The sequence below is a fragment of the Vanellus vanellus genome (assembly GCF_965231255.1).
Source record: "Vanellus vanellus genome assembly, chromosome: 11".
In the NCBI taxonomy this organism is placed as follows: domain Eukaryota; kingdom Metazoa; phylum Chordata; class Aves; order Charadriiformes; family Charadriidae; genus Vanellus; species Vanellus vanellus.
The window spans coordinates 674,332-694,700 of record NC_138916.1 but is presented as its reverse complement, the minus strand read 5'-3'; the positions used below and the strand labels follow the sequence as shown (position 1 = coordinate 694,700).

The 20,369-nt window shown below is 47.4% G+C and overlaps 1 protein-coding gene across 1 annotated transcript; it reads left to right on the top strand.

Moving 5' to 3' along the window:
• Nucleotides 1-1,325: 1,325 nt before the first annotated feature.
• Nucleotides 1,326-6,975, top strand: LOC309676378 (alpha-N-acetylneuraminide alpha-2,8-sialyltransferase-like; the record flags this gene model as incomplete). Its single annotated transcript, XM_082488916.1, has 9 exons — nt 1,326-1,391; nt 2,080-2,222; nt 2,518-2,586; nt 2,765-2,851; nt 3,701-3,845; nt 3,993-4,105; nt 4,349-4,435; nt 5,428-5,876; nt 6,965-6,975. 9 exons carry the CDS (start codon nt 1,326-1,328, stop codon nt 6,973-6,975), a joined length of 1,170 nt encoding a protein of 389 aa, XP_082345042.1.
• Nucleotides 6,976-20,369: the final 13,394 nt, after the last annotated feature.

Here is a 20,369-nt window from a genome sequence, read left to right as displayed (position 1 = left end):
GTGTACAGGCCACTGATGATCACATCACAATCCTGATAAATCTAAAGTTTTCATCTTCATGGAATCATACAATCAAAATTCATAGAATGACAGAATGGTTTGGGTTGGAAGGGACCGTCAAGGATCATCTCGTTCCACCCCTTGCTATGGGCAGGGACATAGATCAGGCTGCTCAGAGCCCCATCCAATCTGATCTTGAATGCTTCCAATGATGGGGCATCCACAACTTCTCTGGGCAACCTCTTCCAGTGTCTCATCACCCACATCTTAAATCGTTTCTTCCTTATGTCCAGTCTAAATCAACCATCTTTCAGTTTAAAACCATTGTCCTTTGTCTTGTCACTACAGGCCCTGGTAAAAAAGTCTTTCTCCACCTTTCTTACAAGCCTCCTTTAAGTACTAAAATACCACAATAAGGCCTCCACAGAGCCTTCTCTTCTCCAGTCTAAGCAACCCTAACTCTCCCAGCACTTCTTCGCAGGACAGGTGTTCCAACCCTCTGACCATTTTTGTGGCCCTCCTCTGGACCTCCCTCTGTCAAGTCCATATCTTTCTTGTGGTGGGGCCCCAGAATTAGATGCAGTACTCAAGGTGGAGTCTCACAAGACTGGAGAGAATCATCTCCCTTGACCTGTTGGCCATGCTTCTTTCTATGTAGCCCAGCATAAAATTTGCTTTCTCAGCTGCAAATGGACATTGCTGGCTCATGTCTAATTTTTCACCCACCACTATCCCCAAGTCCTTTTCCACTGGTCTGCTCTCAATCCCTTCATCCCTCAGTCAGTATCTATACTGGGGATTGTCCCAACCCAAGTGCAGGATCTTGCACTTGATCTTGTTGAACTTGTTCACATGGGCCCACTTTCTCAAGCCTGTGAAGGTCCCTCTGGATGGCATCCTGTCCCTCAGGTGTGTCAACCATGCCACTCAGCTTGGTGTCACCTGCAAACTTGCTGTGAGTGCACTCAATCATGCTATGTCAATGACTGGTATTAAACAGTATTGGTCCCAGTATGGACCCTTGAGGGACACCAATCATCAGAGGTTTCCACTTGGACATTGAGCCATTGACTGTAACTTTTTGGACCGCAGACATCCAGCTAGTTCCTTATCCATCAAACAGTCCGTCCATCAAACTCGTATCTCTCCAATTTAGTGGCCAGAAATTTATGGGGGTTCAAAATTCCCACTGGAAAGATTTGGATTAGGCTAGCTCAGCATCCCATAAACAGAGATAAAAAATAGCTAACTCAGAGGAAAAACTTCAAAAAGAATGTGAACAAAGTTCTGCTTCGTCCTTCCCTTCTCTGCTGCACCTTGCAACCATGCTGCTCTTTGGAGAAAGCCAGAACAATCATTCCTTAACCAAGGATGGGAAAGTAGTAATGGATGTGGGGAAAACAGTGGTGTGCTTTGGAAAATTCTGCAAAGCTGTTTCTCTTACCTACAGCAGATAAAGGCGTGCGTCTGAAGAAACATGCCAATCCGATGCCATGTCTGTTTTGATATAGAATTGACATGATTGGGGTGGCTGCCTGCAAACAGGTAAAACCACAGCATTCCAGGACAAAGGCCTTTAGCAAGATGCGCTAAAGTTCTGTGCTTATGATCCCCAAGGCTGGTCATGGCCCCTGGTGTGCAGCGGAGTAAAGTAAATGAGGAGAAAAACCTGCCTGCCCTTTTCTTTCCAACATAGGTGATGACGAACTTGTGTGCAGGCATTTTTAGATAACTGCTGGAGAGGTGAGATGGAGAAGGTGTCAGGGAGCGGGGCCAAGGCTGTGGAAGAATACTAGTAGAACCACTGCCCTGGAATAGCTGAGGACAGCTTTACAGGAGAAAGAATACTGCAGGCCCGTGATGCCTTCCAACAGGGTCCAGTAGGATCCACCAATAACTGCATGGCATGCTTCAGCATAGCCCAAGAGAAATGAGTTCCCTACTATGTTTTGTGTTGAATGTTGTTTTGCAGAGTTAAGGGAAACTTTCAATGAGGGCCAGTGCCAGAGAAGCCCTGGGCTGGGTGTTTACACTGACCAGCTCAGGTATGGAATTTCCTCATTTCTTCTGCTCTCTCAGGCATACTCCAAAATGCCAAACAGCATCAGCAGGGAAGAGTACATGAAGCCGAGACTGCTGAAGATACACAAGCTGTGGGTCATGTTGCTGATTATAGCTGCAATCTCATTTGTCTCTGTCTGCTTTGTGGTGTTGAATGACAGGTGAGTGAGGTACAGGGTGGAGGAACTGTGTCCCCTCAGTCCTGGAAAGGAAGTGGGAACATGGAGGATTGCTCCAGGAGGTCTCCAGGGGAGGACTCAATAGCGTAGGAATGGAGATAGTGTAGGGAATGGATGCAATGAGTGTAGTTTCATGAGGATAGCTCAGGGTGGGAGCAGTTGGTTGCAGGCTGGGCCATGAGATGGCCAAGGGGAGACACTGGGGTGGAGTGATGGAGGAAAGCTGTGTAAGGACATGGTATTCTGGCTCAGTTTAACCCTTTGGTTTTTTTCACAGACCTGACATCAAAATTCCAGAAGCAGAAGCATGTCAAGGACTGTTGAGCAACATAACGCAAACTCAGAAGTGAGAGTCGTGGCTACAAGTGTGCTGGGCAGTGGAAGACAGGCAACTGGCTAAACTGGGTCACCTGGTGGCCTCAGTGAAGGTCCAGGGGGTAGGAAGGGATGCAAGAGAGAGTCATTTGTTTGCAGTAAGTCTTTGTGAGAGCATTCAAGTTGCTTAAGAGCTCTTTCTGCCCTAGGGTGAATGAGGTCTGGAGCCTGAGACATGTGAAGTTAATGCAGAACTGCTGCTGGAAGTTCAACGCTACTGCCTTGGCCCAGTACAGGTGATGTCCACAAGTCACAGAGAAAAAGCTGCAAGCCTGTGAAGAAGTACCCCATGAATCCACATATGCACACCACCCATGCCATGGGTCCCTGCTTGCTGCACCCAATAATGACAGCCCTCTGGTTGGATGCACCAAAACGGGTGCTCCGTCTGGCCTTGGCAGAGGTTGTGATGCTGCTGGGGCAACTTCTGGCAGGGTCAGATCAAGTTTTGACTGCTGCTCTTTCTACTCCATAGTCATTCGCCCCTCATGAAAAATGTTCACATTTCTTTAATAATTTGTTTCAAGTGATTCAAGATTCTTGATTGTTTTCCTCTTTCACATGAGTTTTAGGTGAATGCTTGCCAGGGTTTGTTTATTGCACTGATCCTCACACACACTGTCTACACTCACAATCATACCTAAAGAGATGTTCTCGAGGTCATATTGTATGGGTGGGACATGCAGGCACACCCACCCCCACCATCCTCGCGTAACGCTTGCATTGCCCTGCTGCATCCCATTTGCTGGCCTTTAATCTTGCATGTTGGTGAGCTTATGAGGGCAGGGTTGAAGGCACGCATGGGCCAAGGGTGAAGCTGAGGCTGAAGCAAGCAGGAAGGGCTTTGGAGTAATGGCTAGGCTAAAGAGTGGAGAACAGAGAAAACGTCTGGAAATCCATGTGGATTCCCAAGCTTGCTTTCCACTTGCACTGCAGTACTTGGTCACCTAATCCTTTACTTCTGCTTCTACTGCAGCACCTTGCCTAGGACTCTCTTCTCATTCTTATCTGTGTCTCCTTTGTTATGCTGTTACATCCCATCTCCAGACCTCTGCTCACCATCTTCCACCCTCTCCCCCTTACAGGGCAGAGCTAGGGCACTGCTGCAATGCCTCAGCCTGGCTGGCTGTGACGCAAGACAACACACCATTGGGATCTGAGATTGTCTATGATGGGTATCGCTCAAAGAGCTTGAAAGTCAGCAGTGGCTTGCTGGAGATCCTGCCAGAGGTCAGTGCTCTTTGATGGGGGATATGACTCAAAGTCTGCATGCTTTTCTCTCGTACACCCTGGAATGTGTCCAGTTGGAGGATCTGTGGTAGGTCTTTACTATAATTCTCTAAGGGTGAGTGAATTTCTACATATTGTTCTTTATAGAAATCCCCCTTTCAGGACCCTCTCTACAAAACCTGTGCCATAGTGGGAAATGGAGGAATCCTCAGGAACAGTAGCTGTGGCTCTAAAATTGATGGGCACCAGTTTGTAATCAGGTAATTGCTGCCAGCCTGCCCAGGAGACGTGTAGGAGACCAGCAGGAGGAGGGGGCTTTCATGGGAATAGGGTGAAAGTAGATAAAATGGAGACAGAGGAAATGTTCTGAATGGGGTTGAAGGTGAGGGGCTGTGGAAATTGTGGGGTATACCTGAACTAGGCAGTGTCACAGAGGGATGGATAAGCTCTCAGGATATCATGGAGCATTATTTCTCATAGACTTTGTCTATCACCTCAATCAGATTTAACTTGCCTTCTGTGGACTTTCCTGAGGATGTGGGCAGAAAGTCAAGCATTGTCACTGTGAATCCTAGTATCCTTCAGAAAAGGTAATAGGTGTGGTAATGAAAATGGAGGAAAAGACTCCTAATTTGCTTCTCTCCCGTATACAGTGTTCTTGAAGAGGCAACCTCTTTTTCCTCTGCTTTGGGCCCCAGAAAAAAGACAGGCTTTTGCTACCATGCAGGCCCGTCCAAAAAAAGCTATTGGCATTTACTGCCATGAGATGCTTCCCTCTGTGCAGAGGTATACAGGGGAATAATGCACATTTTGGAGTTGTTTGGGGCAGAATTTTTTCAAGACTTGGTTGCTGTTTGTTGTTTTAGCTTACCGCTAGAGATTAATAGCATTTCCAGTCTTTCCAGTGACCTGATCCTCTCAAGGGTGATATTTAGAAAGGAAGAGAGGCTCAGCTGTATTCTGTACTGCTGCCGTCAGGAGGAGCTCTGATGGGAGCTATTCCATCTCATTCCGATCCTAGCTGCATAAATGACCTTTATGTTCAGTGGAGAAAACAGGTACTCCTTGTCCTACAGCAGACATATAAAATAAGACAGGTCAGTTGTGATCCAGCTGTGCTTGTTTCCCTCCACTGAGTACAAAGGACATTTGGACAATTAGCTCAGATGTAGTTATCTGCGTAGTAGATAAAGGTAATCTACTAAATCTACATGTCATCTACTAAAGGTAGATGACATGAATTATCTCCTCTCCCTCTGCTCCTCCATCATGAGACATCATTCTCTGTGAATTGTGTCTCTGAGGCCACTAAGGTTTTAAATTTGAAGACATCTTCCCAGCCTTTTAACCAACTAGTCACTAGCAAACCTCCTAGATATTTTCAAGCAGCTCTTCTGGTCTGTGTTAGCTGCACCTGAGAATTTTTAACTTGGATCACCCTCAAGGTGCCAAGAAGGGGAACGTGGAGATGAAGAGTAAGACTGGTATTTCACTGCTCTGGGGTACAGCAGCATGAGAAGGGCAGGAGGGAATGAGGATGGGGTTGTCAGAGGGTGATGGTCCCACATCTCTTGCCTCATAGGTTTCATGGTCTGAATGGTCGGCGCTTGCCGTTTGTGAAGGCAGCAGCATCCTATGGAAAGACTTGGTTCCTCATCCCAGCTTTCTCCTATCCTGGCAATAGTGAAGCTTCTTACCGAGCACTCTATGCATTACAGGACTCTGCCTCCCAGTCACAAGTCGTCTTCTTGCACCCTCAGTACCTGAGTGCTCTAAGCAAGTATTGGCATGATCATGGTTTTCATACTCATCGCCTTTCCTCAGGTTTCATGCTAGTGAATGCTGCTCTGGAGTTGTGCCAACACATTACACTCTATGGCTTCTGGCCCTTCTCTTTGCACCCTGATGGCCATTCCCTGCCCCATCATTACTATGACAATGTGCTTCCCAAACGTGGGATACACACCATGCCCAAAGAGTTCACTTACTATGTGGATCTGCACTTCCACGGTGTGCTGCGGCTGCATCTGGGTAAGTGCTAAGGGGTCAAGTCAAAGATAAAGCAAAACGGTGTCTAAAGAACATGGTTTCTGCTGTTGTTATCCACTCTGGGATCTCCTGATGGGAATCCACAGAACTAGATGCAAACCTAGAGACTCTGATGATGAAAAATATGCCTCCTTCTCTTTTCCACACTGTCGCAGTAGAGGGTCACCATTCAGTAAGTAGCATTAGCATCACACCATTTTTATGTTAATTAATTGGGAGTCACTAATTGTAATCTGCTAGTGCTTAATGCATAATTAAATTGCTAGTAAATAACTTCCTTTCTTGCCAGAAATGTGAATTTATTAACTGCATTTCAGAATTTTAGTATCCCATCTCAAAATGTTTTCTTTCTCTAACACCACTTGTCAATAAACTACTGCTTGCCATGTTTTGATTATTCTTTGTTAATCTCTGTTTGCTTTGATCAGACTCATTTCACTGATTCTTTCATTTAGTCATCTTATCACCATTAGACATAAAGCATTAAGTTCTGCGTATTTAGAATCATAGAATCATAGAATGGTTTAGGTTGGAAAGAACCTTGAAGATCATCGGGTTCCAATCCCCCTGCCATATACAGGGACACCTCCCACTAGACCAGGTTGCCCAAGGCCATGTCCAGCCTGGCCTTGAACACCTCCAGGGATGGGGCCTCAACAACCTCTCTGGGCAACCTGTTCCAGTGCCTTATCACCCTCCAAGTGAAAAATTTCTTCCTAATGTTTAATCTGAACCTGCTCTCTTCCAGTTTAAAGCCATTCCACCTCATCCTATCTCTACATGCCTTAGTAAAAAGTCCTTCCCCAGCTCTCCTGTAGGCCCCCTTTAGGTACTGGAAGGTCGCAATAAGATCTCCCCAGAGCCTTCTCTTCTCCAGGCTAAGAGAAGATGTCATGTCAGAGCTATGCAGTTAATGTTCATTCATGCCTTTGAAGATCAGAGTTAATGAGCCAGTGATCAAAGCCTGGTGGATTGCCAGCTGGACCAGCAGGTAGGCGTGGGCCACAGGCTGGAAGGATCAGTTGCATGGATCAGTGCCCATGAGACATGGACCTGTGTCTCTTTCCCAGTGCATGAATGAACACCAAATCCCTCCTATGCTGTGGGTGGGCAGCCAGTTGATTTAGGCAGTTGTTATATATTAGCGCATATATATATATATATATATATATATATGCTTCTCTACATTTAGCCAGTAGCTGGTATGGATTTACAAAGGGGGAAATCATGCCTCATGCAGCTGATAGCCTTCTGCAAGGAAGTTACTACCTTGGTGGATGAGGGGAGTGAGGTGGATATTGTTTATCATGCCTTTAGGAAGGGTTTCAGCACTGTCTCCCATAACATCTTCACTGATGAATTGATGAAGTACAGGCTAGACCAGTGGACAGTGAGGTGGAGTGCAAACTGGCTGAATGACCAAGCTTACAATATTGTGATCAGTGGCATGAAGTCCAGCTGCAGGTCAGTCAGCCATGGTGTTACCTGAATCTGAGGCCAGTACTGCTTAACATCTTCCTGAATGATCTGCGTGATTGGACAGGGTGCAGCCACAGCAAGTTTGCAGATGATACCCAGCTGGAAGGACTGGTTGATACACTGGAGAAATCTTACCGCTGTTCACATGCTGCCACCCTGCTGCCACCCAGAGAGACCTCAACAGGCTGGAGAAATGGGCTGCAAGTAACCTCATGAAATTCAGCCATGGGAAACGCAAAGTCCTGCACCTGGGGAGGTAAGTTTTTTGAGATGGTAACAATTAATAGCTCAAGGATGCCAGAGAAAACCCACTGGCTTGGAAGAGCTATAAAATATTAAGAAAAGGGGTGAAGAAAATGGGACTTTTTCTCCCACGAGCCCTGGAGGCTGACTTTCCTCCATCTGACTGACAAAGACTTCGGTTGCCTTACTGGGGCAGCGAATATACCGATGCTTAGTCTCATTACTTTTTGCTATCCAGTGAGTGCAATAGTCAAGAAATAACTTCTGTGTACACATCAGTTGTCTGCATCCTGCCTGCAGCATTGCTTGGTGCACAGTAAAAGTCAACCAAAAAAATTATCTTGAAAGAATGGTCCTAATGTAACAAACCCAAAGCAGGTGTGATTGTGTCCTGATTCTTATGCCTGTGAGAGGGAATGAGTTGTGGGAAAGGCATTACAGAAACACAGAATCCCATCAGTGGGAAGGGATCTCTGCAAGTCTCTTGTGCAACTCCTTGACTGAAGCAAAAAAGTGGATTACTGGTTGCGAGATCATTCAGAATTAACAGTCCCCACCAATATTACTTCATTAAGTTTTGGATCCTCATGGGGTCCGAAGAACAGATTACACACATTTTCTATACTGTGTTGCATACACAGATAGTGCACACGTGTATATGTTATCTTGTGATATTATTGCTGTATCTTGCAGCATGCTGAAAAGTCCTCTCAGCTAAACAGTTACTGAGAAAAGAGACAGGGCAGCAACAGTCCTGAATCATTCCACTTACACCTGACATCTCTCAAACTCCCAGCTCGCTCTGGCTCCAGACTTCCAGTGTCTCCATCTTATACAGCTTTTTCCAACCCATAATAGTAAAGTTCATACAATCATTTGAGAGAGCTTTAGTGTCACAGGGTCTCCCTCAGCAGCTCTCCCTGCTGGGCTGCAAGGACTCCCTTTGCCACAGGCTCAGCTTTTGTCTCAAAGTTGCCACCCCGAGGTGGGGGCAACACAGCTTTCTCAGCTGCAGAAAATGCCTGGCTTTTTGTGAGCAGGTCTCAGGGACAGTGGCTGCAAGGCTGGTGATGCTACAGGCAGCTAGGACACGGGCTTTTCTGGAGGAGTCCCTTTTGGCTCAGAGGGTGACAAGTGAAGCCATTTGTGGCACATGCCCCTTGCTGAAGCAGAAGGGAGGCACTGCATGGGTGGGGAACGGTTAGAAGGAACAAAAGTGGCTGCATGGCAATTTGTGAGCAATTGTAGGCATTCCTCCTGCAAACCCTTAGGTGAGATTCTCCATGGGCCAGTCAAGGGGATGGGACATGGTGCAGGTGACCTGAACTCCTGACGCCTGTGCTACCTCTGAAATGGGAGCAGGACCAGCACTGCTGTTATCCAGGGGTTTATTTCAAGGTGGAAGGGTGCAGACTAAATATAAGAGGGTATTTGTTCTTTAGTTTTCACAGTGCATTCGTTAACTAGTCTTCCTATGTTTGATACCCCAAAGCATGCTGGAACAAGCCCAGACTGTTAAATCTCTTCAGCTCGTATCTCATTATCTTGATTATCAGAACATGTAGTTAAGGAGGAGCAGAACAAGGAACCTTAGACACAACAATGTATGCATTGCCATCTGATGTCTGGGCAGGAGCAGAATTTATTTTGTCTCCCTGCCTTTTCCTTGAGATTTTACACAGCCATTGATTTGCTTGACTGTCCCTACCCACCCCAAACATTGGTATCTACTTCCCTGAGCCAGCTTCCTGAGCAGGACCACTCTGTCCTGCCAGGGGCAGCTCTGGGCTGAGCAGCAGATTCTACTATGTCCCATGCCTCTCCTCAGCCTCCTGGTTTCTCATCCTTTGGGAGTGGAAGCTGCTTTTCCTCCTTTTCAGATGCCATTTCTTGCAACAAACCCAGCAACCCCATCAGCTTTGAAGAGAGTAAGGACCTAGATTATTTCACTTATTTGCCTGGAATTGAAATGAGGAAATAGTGAGTGTTCATCGTTCTTCCCCAGCTGGGCGCATTCTGTAAAACTGTGGGTGGCATGAGAGCTGGGGACGGAGGTACCATGTGCCCCAGGAGGGCAGTTCTCACCATGTCCAGCTCATCTGTTGGCCTGGCTGTGCCAGACAAAGGAAAAATGGGGTCCTCCCCTGGATTTTCCATCTGTAGGTCTTCTGTGTGGGGGTTTGTCTCTGGACAGAGCATCAAGTACAGATATTTACAGTTTCAGTCCTGTTTTCCAGAAGACCTTGCTGACCCTGTGGCATCTCAGTGGAGAAGTGGACCAGTAGTTGGATGAGGGCAATGGAAGTCTCTTTTTGGGGTCAAGGACAGTGAGTTTCTGAAGTCTTTGGCCCCTCTCAGAGTTGTCATTTTCCCACTGCCTTGAAGGCTAACACCAAGGCAACAGTTCCATTCATGACAATTCATACCACTGGAGAAAACAGTGGGAAATTACCTGTGTCTAGAATCACGGAATCACAGAATTTTCAGAGTTGGAAGGGACCTCTAGAGATCATCTAGTCCAACTCCCCTGCTAAAGCAGGATTGCCTAGAGTACAGTACGCAGGACTGCATCCAGGCGGGTCTTGAAAATCTCCACAGAAGGGGACTCCCCCCCTCCCTGGGCAGCCTGTGCCAGTGCTCTGTCACCTGAACCATAAAGAAGTTTTTCTGTGTATTTGAACAGAACTTCCTATGTTCTAACTTGTGCCCATTGTCCCTCGTCCTGTCACTGGGAACCACTGAAAAGAGTCTGGCTCCATCCTCCTTCAACCCACCCTTGAGATACTTGTATGCAATAATAAGGTCTCCCCTCAGCCTTCTCTTCTCCAGGCTAAAGAGTCTCAGCTCTCTCAGCCTTTCCTCATAAGGCAGATGCTCCGATCCCACAATCATCTTAGTTGTCCTACTCTAGACTCTCTCCAGTAGCTCCCTGTCTCTCTTGTACTGGGAAGCCCAGAACTGGAAACAGTATTCCAGTTGTGGCCTCAGCAGTGCAGAGTAGAGGGGGAGAATGACCTCCCTCGACCTACTGGCCACACTCTTCCCTATGCAGCCCAGGATTCCATTGGCCTTTTTGGCAACAAGGGCATATTGCTGGGTCATGGATAACTTACTATCTACCAGGACACCCAGATCCTTCTCCTCCGAACTACCAGTAGGTCCACCCCTAACCTATACTGGTGGTTTACATTCTTTCTCCCCAGGTGCAGGACCCTGCACTTGCTCTTGTTGAACCTCATTAGGTTCTTCTCTGCCCAGCTCTCCAGCCTGTCCAGGTCACAGAAACAGGACTGCTGGGGAAATGTCCTGCTATGAAGTGTCATGATATCAGGAACAGTTGTGGTTTGAATGCTCAGCCTGTGTTTAACACAGTGGTGTGGGCAAGGGATGTACCGCTTCTGTGTGGTGGCTGCTCATTGTATGTGGATTTGCATCTCACCCTCACTGGTGACTGATGTGTTTGCTTCTCAGAACCAAAGGAGAAGCTGTGATTTGGATGACATGATATCTTGGTGCTTTCTTGGAGCTCCACAAAGTGTGTTTCAAGCTGGGCAGTAAACTGTGCCCAACTGGATTGATGTGGTGCGCACCCCACACCGAACCCAGCTTCACAATGACTTCCAGGGAGGCACCTCCTTGGGCTGGGTACAGCAAAGTGTTGATGACTGGGACATGTCCCTTGCCATGGGATGTGCTCTCTGGTCCTTTGAGAGGAAAGATCTTGCTGCCAAGATGAACAGCATTGGATGCAAACAAGCTCCCCACTCCGGAAATTGTGGGGGGATTATGGAGATGTTTAGAAACCTGGTACTACACAGATCCTGCCATAAATCAGTCCACGTGTGGGTAGACTTTTGCCCGGCCCTGGATAGTGGCTCCCAGTGGGACAGTGGGTCTTTCTTTCCCTGAGTCAATCCCCCTGTGGTCTTTCCTGGCCACCTCCTTGCTGGCTGGAGTGGTGCTAGGGTTGATGATCAAGAGACATGTCCAAGTGAGTCCCCCAGGCTGAGCCCCTGGCCCTGAAAGAGGCAGACCCGAGAAAGGGGAGATGTGCTGGCCACAGCAGGAGCTGGGAAGAGGCCTGACAGCACTTGCTGAGGGGTCATTCGGGCTGACCTTCTCCTCTGGTGAGATGAAGCCTTGCAGTGGTGGGAAGGAGCTGCATAGGTCAGTGGGACAGTGCTGTGTGATGGGTGAGAAGGTGACCACTTGGGAACAGGGACATGGAGAAAGGTGTGGAGGATGTTAGAGGGCAGTTTCTTGAGGAGCTCACCTTTTGCACAGGAGAGTTGGGTCCAGGGCCCAGCTCTGCTTCCTGTGATTTTCTGCAAGTAAGACAGAAGAGACAGAATAAAAGGCCATACAAGTCACACGAGCCACAAAAACTCATTTGGCAACAGTGACACTAGTGAGGGCTTCCCACACCAGGAGTGGGACCCGTGCTGCCTGCGTGAGAAACCAGAATCCTCAGTGCTGGACTCCCCCAAAAGGGATGCCATGAGGGATGCAGGAAGCCTTTCTTTCAGGGGTGCCCTGCCTGCCTCTTGCCTACCTTGAAATCCTCCTGGGCCACCAGTGGTCATGGGGCCCTGGGTATGAGGCAGTGCCCAGGGAAGGTGCAGAGCTGTGTGAGGAGGTGCTCCTTTTCATGGCTGCCCAGGTTTTGGGCTGTGGTTTATAAGGCCAGTGCTCTAAGCACTGAGCTACAAGGCCCACCCATGTAGTGAACTGAGAGTAGTGTTGGGGAGGCCATCCCAGAGTCAGTATTGCTTTTCGTTTCCTGCATCCACTGGGTTCATTGCACTGGGGACCACGGACACTTCCACAGGCTCTTCAGAGGGCTGTTGGAGTTCATTCAGTCACAAAGAAAGAAGTAATGTCCAGGGTGGCCTGTGGGGAGGGAACAATAAGGGCATCCCCATGGGGCCCTTTTCTAGCTTTTCTGCCCTGCTGGCTGAGAGCCACTAGGCTCTGGATCTCAGTGGAGACCTGGGCAGTGCTACTGCAAGCCCTGCCCCACAAAGAGGGACCATCCTAGTAGCAGTGCCCTTGGCTCCTCTGCTTGAAGAGCCATGCATGTGCAGGGGATGTGTCCTTGGACTGGGACAGATCCTGAGTAGGAACCACGTGGTCCAGCCCTCCTATGGTGCAACTATTGGGGATGCTCACAGGAGCACAGCATGAACTTAACCCTGCTTTCCTTGTGCCCATGTTCATCCATGGGGCTCCCCAGGCATGGGGCTCTGGCGCTGAAGAGCTGCTGGGCTGCTCAACTCAGAACCCAGCCATTGCTCACATCATGTATCTTCACGTAGCCACGGGCAATCTCGAGGTTAGATTGCTTTTAGTTTTCACAGCTTAGTGTCCTCAGAGCATGAACGTGGGAAGCTGAACCCAGGCCCTTATACCTGCAGTGAAGATACTCCAGCTTTGAGGTACCTGCCCAAAAGCAAGCAGTCTCTCTCCTCCTGAGCCCCATTCACACACAGACCTGCTGAGCTCTGCTGAGCCCTAGGGGCGGGGAGGTGAGCCTGAGCCCTCCAGGCTGAGGAGGGCTTCTGCTTCATGTCTGCATCAATCTGGGGTCCTGCTTTGTCTCCACTGTCTCTTCCCAGCTCTAAACTCCCTGCACAGCCCTTCACCAGATGTCCCCAGCACAAGACCTTTGCAGGAAGAAGAGGCAGGAAAGTTTCCGGGCACAGGGATTCCTTGTAAATGCAGGCAGCTCACTAAAAATAGAGATATTTAAGGATAGAAGGGAGAGAAGGAAAGGCAAAACAGTCACTTGAAGCCAACTGACCCAATGTGTTACAATGCAAGAGGAAAAAACACGAAAAAGGTGCAAACCTGTGGTCTGAGTACTGCAGGTCTAGCAGAAGTGTCTAGTCTGCATTTGCTTTACTGCTTGACACCTCTCCCATTTCAGAAGAGGCACCTGAGGATCACAGGTATTGGCCCAGGAATGCGCAGGGGTGGAAAGATTTTCTGGGCTCAGCCTCAAACCTGTGGGTCCCTCAGTCTGTAAAAGGAATGGATCACAAATGATGCAGAGAAGTGAGAGATGCTCCAGAAGGCAGGCGGGTAATTTGAATGCCCAGTACTGTGTGAATGCGAGACCCCACTCAGTTCACAGCGGCATAAGGAGTCCTCCTCCTCTGGGCACTGTGGCTCAACTGGCCAAAGCATCTGCCAGATAAACAGGGGATCCCAAGAACAGCACCTGCATTGTAGGCACTCGTGCAAAACTGCAGTTTTTGCAATGACTGTCATCAGAGACGCACTCTTACCTTCACCTGGGCTTGAAACAGGACTTTTTACCAGAGGCCAGACCTGGTGATGATTGTATACCCACTGCATACCCTCTTCTTCTTACCCCGGCCGTGCTGCTGAAGGAAACTGCCCATCTCCTGCAGCCAAGCACCTCCTTGGAGTCTCAGCCTCCTGGAGACAGAATTCCCTGCAGAAAAAGCTCACAAGTGAACAAGAAGAGTCCTCACTTTCACTTGCCCTTATCTACACCGTATCGAAGTATCAGCAAGAAGCACAGAATCATTTAGGCCTTCCCTTCCCTGCAAGGTCTCCAAAGGCCTGTTACTTCACCCTCTCAGATCCCTTGTCCTCTGGTGAGGCAGTGCCAGACTCAGAAGAGCAGAGATGCCATCCCCAAGCAGCTCTTCTCTAGGATCTGGCCCAAAATGACCTGCTTCTGGCCTTTACCTGCCAATAGATGCTCTCCACTTGCTAGCACAACTCAAGTCCACAACTCAGGGCCCTGCAAACCCATTCCTTGAAGGAAACCTTCCTAGGGTCTTTGCAGTGCCTTAGCAAGACACAGCAAACTGGGTCATGACAGCTCTGTAGGGGTTTGGAAGACCTGCTGTGCAAATTAGCCCCAGCTTCAGCTATCGGTAGGGTAACTGCTCACTTTTGCCCTAGTCTGGCAAAGACAAGAAAAAAAGGAAGCCAAAAAGTTGTTGCTTTTGGCCCCAGTTCCTCCTGGGTTTTCTTGATCCAGTAAGAAACTTTCTTACTTTGAGCAAGAAAAGCTTTTGGAACGAATTCTTGCTCTGTTTCCTTTGACTCTCACAGTGTAGAGAACCAATACCAGATGCCATTTTGTCTCGACATTGCCGCCATGCTGCCATCTTCCAGAAGGACCATCTTCTTCAGGGTTTTGGGAGTGGACGACTTTGTGCGCCTGCGCAGGGACTAAAGGCGTCAAAAGAGCAGGAAGAGGCTTGTGAGGGACCAGCGCTTCCAGTCGATCTGCGCATGAGCAAGTCATATATAAGGCTTTTGGAGGGCTTCTTCACTCTCTTTGTTCTCCTCGCCTCCCTGCTGCGCGCATCCCCAGACCCCAGACTCAGCAGAAAACTGTTGGACTCAGGGTGGCAGTAGCAAACTTTCTCCCTCTTTCTTTGTTTCCTTCCTTACCCCTCCTTCCTTTCCCCTTTGCCTCGCCTGCCCTTCCCTTTTGACCATTCTTTCTTGGGTTTTGCTAAGAGAATTAAGTTGTACGACATTTGACCAACTTCAGTGTCTTAATCTCGTCCTTGGGATTATAACGAAACCTACCTGACACTGGATCGGGACACACAGCACCAGATGCTCAGGTGCTGGGCTGGAGTTGAGCTGATGGCATCACTTTTAAGTTGCTTATAAAGAGGATCTGAGATCTGTGAGTAAGGAGACTTGGGAAATAAATCACAGGACAACCACATGTCTTCGTAAAGGAAGTGTGGAGATAACCTGCTTTCTGTCCTCATATTCATCTCCTGCAACACCTGCGCTCCACCATTTCTCACCCATGGACTGAGGCACAAGGAACAGCCTTTTTTTAACCTAGAATTATGGGCATGGATCACATTGTGGGTAACGCCCTTGATTTTTGAGGTATCTAGAAATATGGGCTTACTTGCAGAACTGTCAATGCCCAAGTGACATTTATGGATTGTTATGAACTGGCAAAGAATGAGATTAGTTTACAGAAACTACTATTAATTTATGGCTCCAGACTCTTACAGTAAAGCCCTGTGTCACATTCATGGTTCTGGTAACACCTTTATCTGTGTGGCACTTTATGAGGCTTCTGTAAAAAGCAGCCATTTACCCAGCCTGCTTTGTTGTCACTGCTAAACTGTACTGTGACTCTAACCACATGCAGTGCCCCAGCTATGCTAGAAACGTATTGTTTCACATACTGTTGGTTCAAAAGGCATCACCTCCCCAGCTTCTCCTGCTCAAAGGTCTTCTGGTGGACTTTCAGGACTGTAGATAAGGTGCCACTGGCTTTTCCAAAATACTTTTCAAGGAAAAAGAAAGCATTGGTCTTGCCTGGCTGCTGTCAGAATGACAGTAAACAGGATGAACCATGTGGTTTTGCTTCCTTCCCAGGTCGCCCCTTTTGCAGTGGTTTCTGTCCCTTTGCAGGAAGGATGTTGCAGATCAGGCGAGATAGTGCTGACAAGATGCACAGACTTTCAAGGACATTTTTGCCATGAGACTAGAGTCTAGTCTTTATGGAGACTGGTTTGATAGGTGCATGCATGTAGTGTTGAAACAAGGGTAACATCTTTTTGCCTTTTCCAGGTCCACGGGCTGAGGAAGTAGGGAGATCTGCAATGGGAGGCAGGAGTCCAATGCAAAGAGCTCATTTGTAACCCTTGGCATCACCTTTCCTCTCTTTTCAGCACTGCTCTGCAAAGGGCAAATGATTCAAGGAATAGGAAAACTCTCACCTGAACAGGGGCTTGAGACCTGAACCCTCAGATTAAAAGCCTGTTGCTCACCCAGCTAAGTTATCCAGACTCCCTGAAGGAGAAGAACGGACCCCAGCCGAGGATTCCAGCATTAGTTAGCAGACACTGGGCTTTCCAGTAAGATTTATGGAGTCGGAAGGAAATCCTGGGCTCAGCAATAAATGATTACCTTGAAGGGCCAACTGGGTTAAGATCACCCTTTCAGATTTTTATTCAGAAGAGCGTACTCATTGCCAGACAGAAGTCAGACCTTCAGGTCCAGGAGGAGAGCTTGCAGAAGCTGTGTTACACAGTTGTTTGTCCTGTTGATCAGTCCCATCCTAAGCTGAGTGTGGAAAAACAGTGGTTCTTGTACAAAATGTTAAAGCATCTAGGATAATTCTTACAGCCACTCATTTACCTATTTTTAATATTTATGCTTTTAATAAATTGCAGAAAAGCCAAAAATTTATGCCCCCAAGCCTATGTGCGGTATTTGGTGAAAGACATCTCATCACTGCCACAGGTGTGAATGCCAGAACTACAGGGAGACACTGCAGGACTTCCCACAGCTTTCCACTCCTCTCTGCCTACCCACCAGCTTGCCTACATGCCCACAGGCTCACCTTCCTGTAAAGACTGTAGCCAGTCTCAGGGAGTCAGGTCTGTCCTTTCAAGAAAACAGACAGAAAGAAACAGGAGATCAAGATTCTCTTTCAGTCTGCCCCTACTTAAAGAACAGCAGTAAATATGGTGCATATAAGCCAAATGGCAACATTTCACTTGTACTTAACTTGTCATTCCTTCAATGAACATACCAATTTCCAGACATTTCCTCTGTGGGCTTCAAGAAAAGTGACATAGATAGGAGAAAGAGGGGAAACAAACCGTGAAAAAACGTTATTCACAAAAAAAGAAATCCAAGAGGACAGGCAACAAAAGGAAAGGTTGCTCATGAATAAAATTTATTTCCTTCTTTCACTTTAAACAAAAATGAGTGCAGAAAAAAAAACCCAAAATAAAAAGCCTTGGGGGAATATAAATCCAGAAAAGATCACTGGGAAAATACTAACACCTTGGTTGTTCACTTGCTGCATTACCAGGGTGGTGCCCAAGGAGCCACATTTTCCTCTCACTGCCTAAAAACTGCCTCCACTGTTTTCAGAACAGCCCACCTCTGAAATCCAGATGCAGCACTGAGAGAATGAAACAATCACAATCATCATATCTCTCCCAACTCCTGTCCTTAAAACTGGTTGATCATTGCTTGAGGCCCTGCAGCATGACCCACTCATTCCTACTTAGCACTCCAGTCGTACCCTCTATTTAGGACACCTTTTCAGCACTGTCAGGGTTGTTCCTGTTTCCACTTTACTGTCTGCTTCAGTCTATTTCTAAAGAGCTCCCTCTGGAGTTTGTATGGGCACTTGGTTAGTCCTGATTCAGCAAGGCTTGGGGAGTCCCTCTAACAAGGACTGAGACATAACAGCTTCAAACCACCATTCATCAGACAATTGGAAGAAGCCCCATGTTTGCAGACCCAGGTCCTCATGGGGCACTTGAACCACCCTCTTACCTGCTGGAGGGGTGACACAGCAGGGCACAGGCAATCCAGGAGGTTTCTAGAGTGCACTGATGAAAACTTCCTAACACAGGTGATGGAGGTGCTGATGCAGAGATGTGCTGTGGTGGACCAGATGCTTATAAACAAGGAAGGACTTAGTAGGCTGGGGGGCAGCCTTGGTTGCATGAGCTGGTCAATGATATGCTGAACTACTACAGTGAATCCCCACATGAATTTCAAGGCACAATTTTTCTTTTCAAGCCAGAACATCCCTACAGCTTACTTCTCTCCAACCACCTACCTAGTCTAGGGGGGTCAGAAGCAGTTCTTCAAGCTTTTAAACTGCATATCATCTCTCCTTTAGGATGTCTGAAGGTACAAGAAAAAAATTTGTCGTGGTATGTAGCATTCCTCTCCAGGAAGTTTTCAGATCATTGGAAGTCATGACTGGAAAGTCACTTCTGCTGAGGAATATTAACAACTCAAAATTGGACACAAACTAAAAAACCTCCTCAAAATTCAGAGGAAGAATCAGACCTTTTAGTACAGCTGACCAATACCTAAGGAAATAAACATAAACACACTTAGAAATGTTGGAAGGGGCTAAGAACAACTTCATGTCAAGTGATACTGAAGATGGTGAGACTATAGCATTCAACAAAGCAGACTAACAGTATCTTTCCACATCAACTGCAACCAATTGAATTCACATCAGTATTTGTGATAAGATGGAAGTTATTTGCTCTGAATTTTCAGTTAGGGAAAGACAAAACATCAAGTTTCATAAATGCCCCTCCCCATCTGTTCCTAACTTCATCTTTGAAGAACAATCAGAACATCTGCTGTCCATTTTTCACTCTCAACTTTCTGAAGCACTTAGAGATGGCCCAGTGAATGGGATTCAACTTCAGTGTTGTCTTGGTTCCAGCAGGGATAGGGTTAATTGTCACAAGAAGCTGCCTTTATCTCAACCCAAGAGTTTTCTTCTGATTCTCCCACCATCCCTCTGCTGGGGGTGGGTGATGAAGGACCTAAGCAGCAGCCTGTGTTTGTCAAAGAAAGCTGGCAGGAGAAGTACCAGGATATAAGTAAACAGAAAAGATGACAAATTTCCTCTACTGATTTAAAAATCAAGGGGAAAAAAGACTCAAAAACCAGAGCGGTCTTCTCCATCACCTTGATTGAATCTAACTTCTAAACCTGGATCACTCTGGGGAGGCACTTAGTGAGTAGCCTGTAAAAGCAGAGCAAGCAGCTTTTATTTTAATACCATTGATGGCATCAATAAGGCCACTAATAAGGTCTCCTTTTGCTTTTGGGTTTAAGAGACTTAGACAAGATGAAATGCTCAGCGCTGCCAAAGCAGAACAGGGAAATGAAGAGGCTACATTTAAAATAATATTTGTATAAAGAAAAAACACAAGCAAGCAATGCCCAGCAATGGAGTTAGATGATGGGGGGATGAAGGAGGTACTTGTTCACTCCCTGCATCATTCCTTCCCCAAACAGAGGAGAGGCTTTCTTCCAGGATCCAAGGGACTCAACAGCATTTGCAAATGGAACTAAAAGCTGCAGCTTCTGCATCTCTGAATCCAAGAACAACAGGGAAGAAACTTATGGTACAGCCTGGGGTTTCAAGTGAGGAAGATTCAATGAATCTGTGGCTGAGCAGTCTTGCAATCAGCTTCAGATGTGGAAGTCCATATGGACATCCATAAATCCATGGGTCCAGATGGGATGCACCCGCGGGTGCTGAAGGAGCTGTCTGAAGTCATTGCTGGACCACTCTCCACCATCTTTACCAAGTCTTGGGAAACGGGCGAGGTGCCTGAGGACTGAAGGAAAGCAAATGTCACTCCAGTCTTCAAAAAGGGCAAGAAGGAGGACCCGGGTAACTATAGACCGGTCAGCCTCACCTCCATCCCTGGGAAACTGATGGAACAGCTTATCCTTGGTGCCCTCTCAAGGCATATCAAGGATAAGAGGGTTATTAGGGGCAGTCAGCATGGCTTTTCCAAGGGGAAGTCATGCTTGACCAACCTCATAGCCTTTTATGAGGAAATAACGAGGTGGATGGATGATGGCAGAGCGGTAGATGTGGTCTACCTTGACTTCAGTAAAGCATTTGACACGGTCTCCCACAGCATCCTCATGGCTAAACTGAGGAAGTGTGGACTGGATGATCGGATAATTAGGTGGCCTGCGAACTGGCTGAAGGAGAGAAGCCAGAGAGTCGTAGTCAATGGGGCAGAGTCCAGTTGGAGGCCGGTAACCAGTGGAGTGCCTCAAGGGTCGGTACTGGGGCCCATATTATTCAATATATTCATCAATGATTTAGATGAGGGAATTGAGTGTACTATCAGCAAGTTTGCTGATGACACTAAGCTAGGAGGAGTGGCTGACACGCCAGAGGGCTGTGCTGCCATCCAGAGAGACTTGGACAGGCTGGAG